The 14,684-nt window shown below is 42.5% G+C and overlaps 1 protein-coding gene across 1 annotated transcript in view; it reads left to right on the top strand.

The window, feature by feature from the left end:
* The first annotated feature begins 3,026 nt into the window (after nucleotides 1-3,026).
* Nucleotides 3,027-14,684, top strand: part of LOC145359791 (uncharacterized) — a 70,666-nt gene continuing 59,008 nt past the window's right edge. Inside the window, exons 1-5 of the mRNA XM_080214569.1 lie at nucleotides 3,027-3,061; nucleotides 7,748-7,896; nucleotides 11,985-12,110; nucleotides 12,342-12,591; nucleotides 13,299-13,523. Coding sequence (XP_080070695.1) covers nucleotides 7,849-7,896; nucleotides 11,985-12,110; nucleotides 12,342-12,591; nucleotides 13,299-13,523 — 649 coding nt within the window. The 5' untranslated portion in view covers nucleotides 3,027-3,061; nucleotides 7,748-7,848. The remainder of the gene's footprint in view (nucleotides 3,062-7,747; nucleotides 7,897-11,984; nucleotides 12,111-12,341; nucleotides 12,592-13,298; nucleotides 13,524-14,684) is intronic.

The following is a 14,684-nucleotide window of genomic DNA, read 5'->3' as shown; positions in this document are numbered from 1 at the left end:
GCTCTTGAACCAATATTCATGGAAAGGAACCTTACAGTGCAGAAGGAGGCCATTCGGCCCATCGAGCCTGCACCGAGAACAATCCCACCCAGGTCCTATCCCCATAACCCCACATATTTGCCCCGCTAATCTCTCTAACCTACACATCCCAGGACACTAAGGGGCAATTTATCATGGCCAATCAACCTAACCTGCACATCTTTGGACTGTGGGAGAAAATCAGAACACCGGGAGGAAACCTACACAGACAAGCAGACAATATGCAAACTCCACATAGACAGTGACCCAAGCCTTGAATCAAACACCCAGGTCTCTGGATCTCTGAGGCAGCAGTGCTAACCACTGCCAGTGTGCTACCCCATATTCTTTTCCTATCTTGTATTTCCAAATCGTGCACCCCTGTGCAGAATATCAAACACAATCACTAAATTCTATAAGATATTGTTAGATGTTCATGACAGTCATACTACCAAATTGAACAAGTACTGATGAATAAATAGTTAAGTGTGACTTTCTCTATTTTCTCTGCCCAGGGACATTTTTGCCCCGAAGGTTCAGGATCTCCAATCCCATGTCCAGTGGGAAAATATCAGCCGAACAAGGGTTCTGCAATGTGTGTCCCATGTCGAGCTGGGTTTTACTGTGAGGAAACTGCGACAGTCGAGCAAATACTCTGCCCACCCCATTTTTACTGCCCAGAAGGTTCGTAATTCAGTGAGTTGCTACAGGATTGATTTTTGTATCAGGTTTTTTTTTCCACTGTGCATTTTGCTGTAGTGCATTTTATATTTATTATTATTAAGATAAAGTAATACTCATTCTGAATGCTGTCAAGAGTTGCCGGTAACATGAAACACACTGAGGTCATATCCTCCAGAGATATCTATCTCTGTCACGATCACCAGCAAACAATTCTCCAGTTTACACTGGGGATTTGCATCTCGGTTTACAGCGCCGGCTCCAAGTTCCAAAGCATGTTATTAAAATAAAACTGTAGAACTTGATATCTCCGGATTGTTTTGGACTCACTTGACAGGAAAAACAATTCCATTTTTAATATCCTGTACTGAAGACATGATTCCAGGCTGTTCTACTGCCAGCTTGTTGTAATTCGTGATCCAGCTTTTGGGCAGAAAGATACTAAATCAAACGCAAAATCAGCCTTAAAGCATCAAAAATTTTTAAGTAGTTTCGTAGTACATGTCGGTGGATTAAAGTATGTTTTTCACAGAATTCTGGGTATGCTACTCAATGGAGTAATAAATAGTTTTGGAGCACCATTGCAGTCACTGAGAGTGGGTGGCACCGTGGTTAGCACTGCTGCCTCTCAGTGCCAGGGACCTGGGTTCGGTTTTGGCTTTGGGTAATTGTCTGTGTGTAGTTTCACACTGTCCCCGTGTCTGTGCAGGTTTCCTCTGGATGCCCTGGTTTCCTTCAGTGGTCATGGGCATTCAGCCTCTGACCATCGGGTAAGCATTCTCCAAGGCAGCCTTCACGACACACAACAGCACAGAGTTGCTGAGCAGAGACTGATAGCCAAGTTCTGCACACATGAGGACGGTCTCAACAGGGATCTTGGGTTCATGTCGCACTATCTGTAACCCCCATGACTTGCCTGGGTTTGCAAAACCTCACTTACTGTACTGTCTGGAGACAATACACATCTCTTTAACCTGTGATCAGTGCTCCTTCCACACACATTGTCAGCCACTTCAGGACTTGAGCAGCAGGTTAGGTGTAAAGATTCGCATTCTAATCAGTAATCTCTAAACTGTCTGTGCTTTATATGCTCTGTCGGAGGCCAGAACTCTCCATTCACCTGACAGAGGGGCTAACCCGAAAGCTTGTGAGTTTACTATCAAATAAATCGGTTGGACTAAAACCTGGTGTTGTCAGACTTTTTACTGTGTTCCTTCCACAGTCCAAAGATGTGTGGGTTAGGTTGATTGGCCATGCTAAATTGCCGCTTAAGTGTCCTAAAAGTATAGATTGGCTGGGTAAGTATGTGAAGTTATGGGGATAGGACCTGGCTAGGATTCTCTGTTGGAGAGTTGCAGACTGAATGGCCTCCTTCTGCACGGTAAGAATTCTATGAGTGTCACTCTTGGTATGATTTAGCTGAAACACCAAATCCATTTCATGCGGTGCTATAGATTAGTTAATTCAATTTCACACTCGCTGTAATCTAATTGTGTCTGGTGTAGAACAAACCATTAAGAAACCATCTAGGAATTTAAAATTTTTATGTAAAAGATTCTATTGATAGTTTATTAATATTAAAATGAACAAACCATATTCAGAGCTCCATCTTTTCTGAATATAGAACAACCCTGGGCCAGCAGTATGACTCACTCAAACAGGTGCTACAGTCAAATGATGTGGCAGAAGGAATCAGGCTGGCAGCTTAATTACAATGTCTGCTTGCATTTAGTGATAATGTTCTTGGATTTTATTCGGGTAGTTGTGGATTCAAGTCCTATTCCAGGATTGGAGCATGTAGTTAACATTACAGTGAAGTACTGCAAGTATACTGCCTTGTCAGAGGTGCTGTATTTTGGATGGGATTTTCGAAAGTATCCCATCTGCTTTTTCTAATTGAAGAAGACCAGGGGAACCACCTTGGTCTCCAGACAAATGATTATCCATCAGTAACCCTGGTTAACATCTTACTTTTTGCTTTGTATCAACTGACTTCAATTGCTGCATTTTGCAAAGTGTCTTGTGTCATGCTGAGAATGTGACTGGTTCTATATAAATGCAAGTTTTTTCATTATTTAAATAATAACAAAATAATTGTGCATTTTTCTCATCAATCCAAACAGTTAAGGAACTATTGCCCCAATTACCTTCTTCAAAGCTGTAATTGGATAAACGAGCTGAGGAAGGCAATTGTCTTATTTGCTGGAAGATTGCATCTTCCGTATCTAATGTTGTTTGCAACATCTTTTTCAGGTACTCAGATTCCTTTTCCCTGTCAAAGTGGGACATTCACCCCAGGACTAACATCAGGCTTGGAGGAGGAAAGGGACTGTTTACCATGTCCTACTGGCAAGTACTGCAGGTCAGCCAAACCAGTTTTTCCTGATGTGAGACATGTTTACAACTGTTCTGTAACAATCTGTGTTGAAAGACAATTAGAAATCTATTTAATGATGCAGGGATCAAGGGTTTTGTGTTGTCAGTAGGATAGCAGTCAACACAATGTTCTTTCACTAACCTTTCCATTTCAAACTTCTGTCGTGACAACAGACCATAGTGCCAAATTACTGATGGCATTTGAACATTTAAGTGAGATGTGTGTTTATTAAAAGGGCATACAAGCCAAGGGTAGTTGAGATTTTAAATTCTGAGAATGTAATTCAGTGACTGTCTGGAAAGTTCCTGTATGGATTATACTCAGTCATGAGAGAGACAGGGATGGTGTCAAGTAACACCAGAGAGTGACACATCAACGGAAGAGATGCGATGCAAAAACTGAGCTGTAATCTCCTGCGGTTGCAAAGATGATGGAAACTGATTGCCACCTCAGCAGAACCATCTCCTGTGGGTTGTATACCAGGAGGTGGGCCTGATGTGAGTTGAAAGAAAGCAGTTTCTGGGTGGAAGATACATTTGTGTTTTTCCTTTCCACGTAATACACAAGAAAAGGTGAAAAGCCAAATGGAACCCTATATACTAGTCTAGTACTCTAGATCTACTGTGTGCTGTGAAGGTCCGTGTCTGCGTGTGTTTCCTCCGGGTACTCCAGTCTCCTCCTACAGTCCAAAAGGTGTGCTGGTTTGGTGCATTGGCCATGCTAAATTCTCCCGAACAGTGTACCCGAACAGGTGCCAGAATGTGGCAACTATGGGATTTTCACAGTAACTCCATTGCAGTGTTAATATAAGCCTACTTGTGACACTAACTTTAATTTAAAACTTTTAAAAACTTGAAAAGAATTTAACAGCTACAATGTGTCACGATCGACAGCTCATGGACGTGCCAAAGTCTGATTCACATATCATCTTTAACGTTTGGACTCATTCCTCATTTCTAACCTGTGTGAATATGCGTAGCATTTTGTTTCTCACATGTTACTAACTAATAAGCTCACTCTCTCTTTAACTCAAGAAAGCCAGGTTAAATTGGCTCCTTTCAAAACATAAATACATTTGGATTAGGAAAAGGTATCCTCGAGAGAAGGGATTGTTTCAAATTAACCTTGTTGCGATTAACCGAGGGAGTTGAAGAAGAAAAAGGAACTAGTTCATCCCCTCACCCGGGAGCATAACAATTTGGGGGTATCTCATCCAGGAACGTAAATAATTGGGAGACCTCACCTGGGGGATCAGTCAGAACATCCCAAAAGCTTTCAGAGTGTGTCAGCTGTTGATTCATGTCTCCCAGCACTGCAAGTCTCTAATGCATATCAATTTATAATGAAAAATGGGGAATGCACCAAGGAAACCCAGAAACGCTCTACACCACACAGACTGGTCTCTTAGACCAACATGCAACTGATGGCAGACTAGGCATTGGCAGAGACCCAAGCAGTGCCATGTACACATTCTCTTAGCGACTTTGTTATAAAGTGAAAGAAAAGGGAATTCAGGTCAGTGGGCATTCTGAAACAGAAATATAGGTGATTAATAATTTTGGCAAGTGTTTTCGCCAGAACCAAGAATCCTTCCAATGAACGATTCTCTCAGGACATTAACCAATGTTTCTTTTCAGAGACTAATTGAACATGCTGTACATTTCCTGAATTTTCTGTCCATAGTTTTGTTATCCATCTCTTTATCTCAAAATTTATGTAGAACTGTCCTTCAGAGTCATATCAATACATTAGCAAAGATTCTGATACTCCCTGCTGCAGTTATAATCTAGGTTCCGATAGTATTATAAACTATATATAATTACAATTGTTATTGTGATGATTACAATCACATTACTAATGTATTAGCTATTTAGCCACAAAGAAGAATGTCCACTCGAATTACAAAGTAAACCAAAGACTGCATCACAAAATGACCGTTATGAATTTGTAAGATCAACAGGGTAAGTGTCACTGCGGGATTGAATGTCAGAAAGTAACGCTATTGTTACAACTTCTCATTTAGAAATTTCCACAAGATTCCTCAGTCTCAATCAGAGATTACCAGCACATGTAGGTTAGATCGCAAGAACAAAGCCAAGATTAAGAAAAGAGGCACAGTAGTTAGCACTGCTGCCTCACAGAGCCCAGGACTCGGGTGTTCAATTCCGGTCTCAGGTGACTATGTGGAGCTTACACGTTCTCCCTGTGTCTGCGTGGGTTTCCTCTGGCTGCTCTGGTTTCCAAAGATATGTGGGTTAGGTTGATTGACCATGCTAAATTGTCCCTTAGTGTACCAAAATGTGTAGGTTAGGGTGATTAATAGGGTAAATATGTTGGGTTTTGGTGATAGGGTTCAGTTGGGATTGGTGTTGGTGCAGGCTCAGTGGGCTGAATGGCCTCCTTCTGCACTGTAAGGAATCTATGATTCTATGACCATTCAAACAAGTAAAGCTTAATTCTCCAGTTATAATATGTTGCGCTTTGGTAATCCAGGATTTTTGTATATTGTCTTGTATGGTTTTTATCTAAAAAAGTAAGAAGTCTCATAAAACCTGGTTGGACTCTAACCTGGTGTTGTGAGACTTCTTACTGTGTTTACCCTAGTCTAACGCCGGCATCTCTGCATCATTATTATCTAAAAACACATTAGGTGAGATTTCCTGGCCTCCCCTCAGCATTTTTCTCAGCAAGGGGCGACTCTGGTCCCACCGCTGTCAATGAAGCCACCCCATGTTGCCAGGAAACCAGCAGTAGGGGATGTGCTGCTGGCAGAACCAGAGAATCCTGTCGGTGTGAACAACTGGAGAATCTCTCAATACCTACCCATTCCAGCCTTTATTCAAACGTAGAAAGCTGAATGCCAGAGGTGAGGTGAGACTGACTGCTCTTGACTGAATACGGCATCAGGGAGCTCTAGCAAAGCTGGAGTCGATGGGAATTAGGGGAAATACTCTCCGCTGGTTGGAGTCATGCCCGGCACAAAGGGAGATGGTTGTGGTGGTTGGAGGTAAATCATCTCAACTTCAGGATATCATTGAAGGAGTTCCTCAGGGTAATGTCTTCAGCCCAATCATCTTCAGCTGCTTCATCATGGTCTTCCTTTCATCTTAAAGTCAGAGAATGCAGAGGAGATTTATCAGGATGGTGCCTGATTTGGAGGGTAGGTCTTATGAGGAATGGTTGAGAGAGCTGGGACTTTTCTCTTGAGGGGAGGAGGATGAGAGGTGACTTAATAGAGGTTTATAAGATGATGAGGGTGATTGATAGAGTGGACGTGCAGAGACTATTTCCTTGGGTGGATGTAGCTGTTACTAGGGGGCATAGCTATGAGGTTCATGGTGGGAGATACAGGAGGGATGTCCGAGGTAGATTCTTTACTCAGAGTGGTTGGGGTGTGGAATAGACTGCCTGCTGTGATAATGGAGTCGGGCACTTTAGGAACTTTCAAGCGGTTATTGGATAGGCACATGGAGCGCACCAGAATTACAGGGAGTGGGATAGCTTGATCTTGGGTTCAGACATAGCTCGGCACAACATCGAGGGCAGAAGGGCCTGTCCTGTGCTGTACTATTCTATGTTCGAATATTCGATGGCATTACCATCGCTGAATCCCCCGTTAACTTGCAGGATGTTGATATCAGTGACCAGAAACTGAACTGGACTAGCCATATAAATACCACCTGAATAAGATAAAGACTAGAATTTTACCGGCCCACCCGCCACGATAATCAAAGCAGGTGAGGGGCAGAGCATCAGAAGGTCCATTGATCGCAGGTGGAATTTTACGGTTTCGGGACAAGCGGGGCCATGACTGCAGTGAATAACTCAGCTCCTGACCACCCCCCTTCCCCCAAAAGCTTTCCCACCATCTACTAGGCACAAGTAGAGTGTGATGGAATACTGTCCACTTGCCTGGATGACTGCAGCTCCAACAACACTCAACAAGCTCCATACTATCCAGGACAAAGCAGCTCGCTTTATTGCTGCCCCTTCCACAAACACTCGATCCGTCTACCACTGATACACAGTGGCAGCAGTGTGTACCATCTACGAGATGCACTGCAGGAGATCACCAAGGGTCTTTAGGAAGCATATTCCAAACCCTTGACCGCTACCACCTAAAAAGACAGGTGCAGCAGATACATGGGAACACCACCACCTGGTGATTCCCCTCCAAGTCACTCACCATCCTGATTTGGAAATATATTATTATCATATATCATATATATTCCTTCCCTGTTGCTGGGTCAAAATCCTGGAATTCCCTCCCTAAAAGCACTCTACCTACACCTCAGGAACTGCAGCGTTTAAAGAAAGCAGTTCAGCATCACCTTCAGAAGGGCAGTTAGGGATTGGCAATAAATGCTGGCCAAGCCAGTGATGCCCACATCCATTAATGAATTAAATATATATATTTGTGTTATCTACAGTTGAAGAATGTTTTCTGACAGATGTTCTAATTTAGTTATCACTCAATTGCACTTCTGCCCTTTGGTCTCACTTTCTTAGTGTGCTTGGAAAAAATCATTTGGACCAAAAATTTTTGGACAACATTAACATAGTCCATTAGATAATGACAACAATTTCAAACGATTTTGTAAGCACTAGTGCATATTTGAATACATTTGAACCTTTTTTTGTTGTACATTTAAACCTTGTGTCTCTTTGCAGTAGAGGCAAGATTCAGGGATTATGTGCTGCTGGCTACTTCTGTCTTGCTGGCAGCACTACTTCAACTCCTCAGGGAATTCTCCCTGTTGCTACAAGTGATCATGATCTTTGTGAGTGGGGCCGATCCTGTGCGGGAGTATGCCCTGCAGGTATGAGATTGAAATGACAATGTATTACCAAGTCTCATCGTTGTTTCTGTATTTCTGCTTTGTGCTAAAAGCAAAGTCTTGTCATGCTATTTAGGTTTGATGTTGGGTATCTACGCTGTTTTATTGTGAGACCATATCATAAACTGAGAAAATATCTATATCTGAGCTGTATCATGGTAACAGTGAATTCCTGCCTCAAACTGATACAATGAGGGGCATTGTTTCAATTCCAGATCCATTAAACTCAACATTTCTCATTTATACTCAGAGTAGCATGACTTTTTGCATTCATTAGTGGGACACAGGCTGGTCAGCATTTATTGCCTGTCCCTAGTTGCCCTTGGAGGGCAGTTGAAAGTCAGCCACATTGCTGTGGCTCTGGAGTTATATGTAGGCCAAACCAGGTAAGGACAGCAGATTCCTGCAGAAGGACGTTAGTGAACCAGATGAGTTTTTCTGACGATCAACAATGACTTCATGGTAGATTCTTAATTCCAGATATTTTTATTGAATTCAAATTCCACCATCTGCTATGGTGGGATTTGAACCCGGGTCCCCAGAACATTAGCTGACTTTCCAGATTAATAGTCCAGCTATAATACCACCAAGCCATCGCCTCCACTTATTTTCTTTAAACCCATAACCCACTGAGAAAAGATATACTGCTTTCTGGGCAGGTGAATTGACCGATCAGAGAAGGGGTCAAAACTCCTGCCATCCTACAATAGGGAAATTCATGAGCTGTCAAGTCAGTCAAATTGATCCGAGCAGAGCTTGACCTGGTGAGAGGAATCTCATTCATATCAAACCCAGAACTGTTCAGGACATTCTTTTCATGTTCCCAAGGGTGATTCAGTGTCAATTAAATCAAGGAGGGATTGTATTGTATGTGTTATTCCAATGTGTAACACAGGAATATGCCATTTAACCCTTCGAGCCTGTTCCATCATACAAAGGCATCATGAATGACCTGCTATCTGACATTCTAAACCTGCCTATGCCCCATATCCACGTGTGTTGGGGGAGATGTTTGTGTAGTGGTAATATAACTGGACTAATAATCTGAAGTCTCAAGCTCTGGAGGGGCATTGGTTCAAATCGCACCAGGGTAGCTGCTGGGGAATTTAAATTCAATTAATTATTAAATTTGATTTAATTTATTATTGTCACATGCATTGGGACGCTGAAAAATATTGTTTCTTGCATGCAGACAAAGCATACCATTCATACTGTACACGGGGGAAGGAAAGGAAAGAGTGCAGAATGTAGTGTATTACAGTGCAATTAATTAATTGTAAAAATCTGGAATCAGAAGTTCGTCTCAAGAGTGGTGACCATGAAATTGTCATCAACTGAAGTAAAAATCCATCAGGTTCACTCATATCTTTCAGGGAAGGAAATCTGTCATCCTAACCAGGTCTGGTCTATGATACCCGAGACCTGCAGCAATGTGGATGAATTTTAACTCTTTACTGAAATGGTCTAGTAAATCATTTAGTTCAAGAGCAATTAGGAATAAGCAACAAATGCTGGCCTTCCCTAGAAAGAAACTCACAGTAGCCCAGTGGTTAGCACTGCTGCTTCACAGCTCCAGGAACCTGGGTTTGATTCCCAGCTTGGGTCACTGTCTGTGTGGAGTTCATAAATTCTCCTCGTGTCTGTGTGGGTTTCCTCTGGGTGCTCCGGTTTCTCTCCCACAGTCCAAAGATGTGCTGGTTAGGTTGATTGGCCATGATAAAATTGCCCTTAGTGTCCTGAGATGTATAGGTTAGAGGGATTAATGGGTAAATATTTAGGGATATGGGGGTAAGGCCTGGGTGGGGTTGTGGTCAGTGCAGACTTGATGGGCCAAATGGCCTCTTTCTGTGCTGTAGGGTTTCTATGATTCTAACTCCCTTAATACCTTTTGTTAAGAAAGATCTATCACCCGCATAAAATATGTGTAACTGACATTGGGTATGTGCAGCGTCATGTCTCATGACGCAATGAGGATGACGAGAACATTGAGTTAAAGTTAACAATCGATCTGACTGATATTTCAGAGCTGTCCAAGTGGCCCCCTGAAGCGAGCCAGTACCATGAGAGTTGAGTATGATGCTCACCATTTGTAGATGCAGAAAGAGAAATCTAGGCAATAAATCTGACTTGAGGTTTTCCTCCAGTACTTGATGGGATGTCACTTTGGGGATGCCCACTTTTTCTTATGCAACTACAAAGGGTCATGAACAAAGCCCAGTCCATCAGGCAAACCAGCCTACCATCCATTGACCCTGTCTCCACTTCCCGCTGCCTTAGGAAAGCAGCCAACATAATTAAGGACCCCACCAACCCTGGACATACTCTCTTCCACCTCCTTCCGGCGGGAAAAAGATACAAAAGCCTGAGGACATGTACCAACTGGCTCAAGAACAGCTTCTTCCCTGTTGCAATCAGACTTTTGAATGGACCTACCTCGCACTAAGTTGATATTTCTCTACACCGTAGCTATGACTGTAACACTACATTCTGCACTCTCTTGTTTCCTCCTCTGTGAACAGTATGCTCTGCCATATAGCGTGCAAGAAACATTACTTTTCACTGTATACTAATACATGTGACAATAATAAATCAAACAAAAACCTCACTAAGGTTATCAATGGAGAAGGTATTAATCCCCCATTATTTCTGTTTCGACTCCTTTGCTCCATCCTATACTGGTCCTCTTTCTTTGTGATGATCAGTGTTATACCTGATCTCTGGAAGCTCTAATGTTGAGACGGGGTTGTGGTATCAATCTGTCTGAAGCTGTGAGACGCAAGGCTAGGTCATTAGAGATAGAATGGCAAAGAAATTGAACATGAGAACAGAAGAAATAGGAGCAGGAGTAGGCCATCTAGCCCTTCAAGCCTGCCCCGCCATTCAATAAGGTCATGGCTGATCTGAAGTGGCTCAGTTCCACTTTCCCGCTTTCTCCCCATAACCCTTAATTCCCTTGTCTGTCAAAAACCTATCTACCCATGTCTTAAGTATATTTAGCAAGGTAGCCTCCACCACTTCAACGGGCAGAGAATTCCAGAGATTCACCACCCTTTGAGTGAAAAAGTTCCTCCTCAACTCCGTTCTAAACTGCCCCCCTTCCCCTCCCCACTTATCTTGAGGCTGTGCCCTCTAGTCCTGCTGCCCTTTCTGAGCGGGAAGAATCTCTCTACCTCTACCCTATCCATCCCCTTCATTATCTTATACGTCTCTATAAGATCCCCCCTCAGCCTTCTAAACTCCAAAGAGCACAGACCCAGTCTATTTAGTCTCTCTTCATAGTCTAACCCGCTCATCTCCGGTATCAGCCAAGAGAACCTCCTCTGCACTCCCTCCAAGGCCAAAATATCCTTGCGCAAGTGCGGCGACAAAAACTGCACACAATATTGAGTTGCTTTGAAAAATGTCCCCAATTAAAGAAATTGCAGGTGAAATTGTCCATGTGGCACATCGCTTTTATCTCTTGATAAAATATATTTAAATGAACTAGGGCATTTGGAATTCAGCAGGTGTGTTACAGGAAGGGCTAGGAAACACACGAGGATTTGTGGAGAGCAGGTTTGTAGCAACAGATGAACAGAAATGGTTCCTGCACAACTTGGCTGCCTCTTGTAGTTAATTTACTTGATACTTTGGAATGAGAGGAAATTCACATCCAGGTTTCTCGTCAATTTCAGCGGCTTTAAATTTGGAAGAATTTCTCCAACTGTCTGAAGTTATAACTTTAAAATTCCGACAGATTGTGCTGTGTTACCCAACGAAACTGTTGATTTTAATGATCCAAAGTCGGTTTTAAAACACCAAGGGGCTTACTTTCACTGGGGTTTCTCCTGATCATCCAATGCAATTTTGTCAAGGAGCTACGGAAACGTCACTAAGTTGCCATGAGCAGCATTGAAGCTATTTAGCCTGTCCTTTCGCAGTTGTGCTGCTATGTTGGAGCAGAGGTGTGGGAGAACCCTCTCTGGAAATTCACCTTTTCAGAGTTCTGGAGGAAAGCCTCTTGAGTGAGTAGATGAATGTTCTGCCTAACAATTCCCTTTTGAATTTGATCATCAGAATTGTTTCTTCAGGTTTCTATTGCCCCAAGGGGGCTGAAACAACCAAAGCCTGCCCTGCGAACACTATTAGATTACTGTCTGGCGGTAGACAGCTGGAGGATTGCCAACCTTGCCCACCTGGACACTGGTGTAAAGAAGGTATCAGTTGAACTTGTGGATCAAAAATCCATTGAATATGTTCAAGTGAACCAAGTATTGAATGTGATATGAGATTTTACATGATAAAATAAAATATCCTTTGCAGGATACAATTTGAAATTCTGCTAATAGCTGAAAACATGGTAAAACTTTTACTAATGATGTCAATAGCTGTTAATTTTACAACATATGTTTCTTAATGCGTTATAGTATACATTTGTCAAAACACAGGTGATCCTGTACTTTATCGTTGTCCTGCGGGTTATTTTTGTGATGGAGTTATCCAGGCCCCCTCTCAGTTCCCTGGTGGACCACAGGAGTGCCCGATCTACACTTATTCCAATGTCAGTGGAGCAGCCAGTCAGGCAACCTGCCAGCCCTGTCCTCCAGGATACCACTGCAATGAGACAGGTACAATTCCCACTTCCACCCAAACTCGTAACAGGACAGCAAATGAAATTTAGCATCTTTGAAGAAAGAAGTGATAGTTAAAATAAAACGGGCGGCACGGTAGCACAGTGGCTAGCACTACTGCTTCACAGCTCGAGGGGTCTGGGTTCGATTCTCGGCTTGGATCACTGTCTCTGTGGAGTTTGCACAATCTCCTCGAGTCTGCATGGATTTCTTCCCACAGTCCAAAGATGTGCAGGTTAGGTTGATTGGCCATGTTAAAATTGCCCTTTAGTGTCCTGAGATGCGTAGGTTAGAGGGATTAGCGGATAAATATGTAGAGATAAGGGGGTAGGTCCTGGGTGGGATTGTGGTTGGTGCAGACTTGATGGGCCAAATGACGTCTTTCTGCACAGTAGGGTTTCTGTAACAGTCCAAAGATGTGTGGGTTAGGTTAATTGGCCATGCTAAATTGACCTTAGCATCAGGGGGATTAGCAGGGTAAATGTGTGGGGCTACAGAAATAGGGCCTGGTTGGATTGTGGTCCATACAGACTCGATGGGCCAGAAGGCCACCTTCTGTACTGTAGGGGTTCTATGATTCAGGAGTTAGGCAATATTTCAGAAACCATTGTTTACACTAAAACATTTGCTTAAAATCACCTTTTCACTCAAATTATTTTTAGAAATAGTTAATTTTTAATTTTGATTTATAATTTTTCTTGAGTATTGAAATAATTCTGTCTCTTATGCGGTGGTCAGAAATGATAATGCAGTAATTACTGTGACTATTCCTAGGATTAACCACCTATAAAAACTATCTCTGCCCGTTGGGCTACTGGTGCCCTGGGAAAGGAGGCCATGTGTTCTGTCCTGGTGGAACTTTAGGAAGCAAGGTGGGTGCCGCCTTTTACAAAGACTGTCAGCCGTGCCCACCTGGCTACTACTGCCCTGATCCAAGAGAAACTGGTCGACCAAACATCATTGGAGTGTCTTGCCGAGCTGGATATGAGTGCCCTGCAGGTAAGATTAAAATACAACCCAGGCTAAATCCCTTGCATGCCTGTACTGTAGCATCTCTCCTCACCAGAATATCGCGTGTAGGAAATTCTAAGCTTCTCTTCCCTCAGTTTTAGTGAATGTACACACAATTCTCCAATTTCTGATCCTGACTCAGAGAATGCAAGAAAGAAATTACTCCTCCATTTCGAAATATGAGCAAATAGAATTCAAGGCCAAGATTTGCCACAAGAGCTGCTGCCTTTTGTCAAATGTTTCATTGAGCAAGCTGTAAAACAGGCTTTTGATCTTTGCTAATGGCGAAAATCCATTGAAAACTTGGTAACTAATAGCAACAACGTGCAATGCTCAAGAAAAAATACACATGGGCAAATGGATTTTATCATAGAATCATACAGTGCAGAAGAGGCCCTTTTGCCTGTTGAGTCTGCACTGACATGTGTGAAACACCTGGACTGGAATTTTACCACCCCACCTGCTATGGGAATCATAATGAGCGGGACAAGACCATGGAAAGGTCTGTTGACTTTGGCTGGGATTTTCCGGCACTGGGGCGAGCACAGTTGTAAAGTCCCGCCCCAGAACTGCCACCTAATCCTCTTGTTTGGATTTGATGCTTTGTTATTTGAACCTATCACGGATTTCAATATTTTACAAATTCAATTTTTGGGGCTTGAGTTTTTCTTTTCTAAACACCATTCAAAAGCAAGTGTGCAACAAATCTATTTTCCACTGGATTTTTTAATGAAAAACAACTACCTGCATTCAATAAATTCAACTGCCTCATTTTAATGTTAATGTTTGACAAGTAACCATTTAATTCTACAGTGCATAATCTCCATTGGCACCTGTGAAAGAAGGTGTGGTGTCATTACACTTGCTTCTATGATAAATCTATTTCATTTGTAGACATACACATTCTCATGAATGCTAGAATTCTATCAACACTGTCAATTTTGTAGAAACCCAGGGAGTTGTATTAATTTTTGGAAGGTGATGAAAAAATAAACTCAACTCTTACCTTCTCCTTTAGTCAAGTAGGTGACATTTGGCAGAACACATTACTCAGGCTGACACTTAAACACGATACTCAGAAAATGCCATCTCTTTGGACATCTGTCTTTCAGACAAGATGACAAACCTTTCATATGTCTTGAATCCCTC

Source organism: Carcharhinus amblyrhynchos, chromosome 29, assembly GCF_965287045.1.
Source record: "Carcharhinus amblyrhynchos chromosome 29, sCarAmb.v2.hapA, whole genome shotgun sequence".
Taxonomy (NCBI): domain Eukaryota; kingdom Metazoa; phylum Chordata; class Chondrichthyes; order Carcharhiniformes; family Carcharhinidae; genus Carcharhinus; species Carcharhinus amblyrhynchos.
The sequence above is the reverse complement of the archived record's forward strand: the minus strand, read 5'-3'. Positions and strand labels throughout refer to the sequence as shown.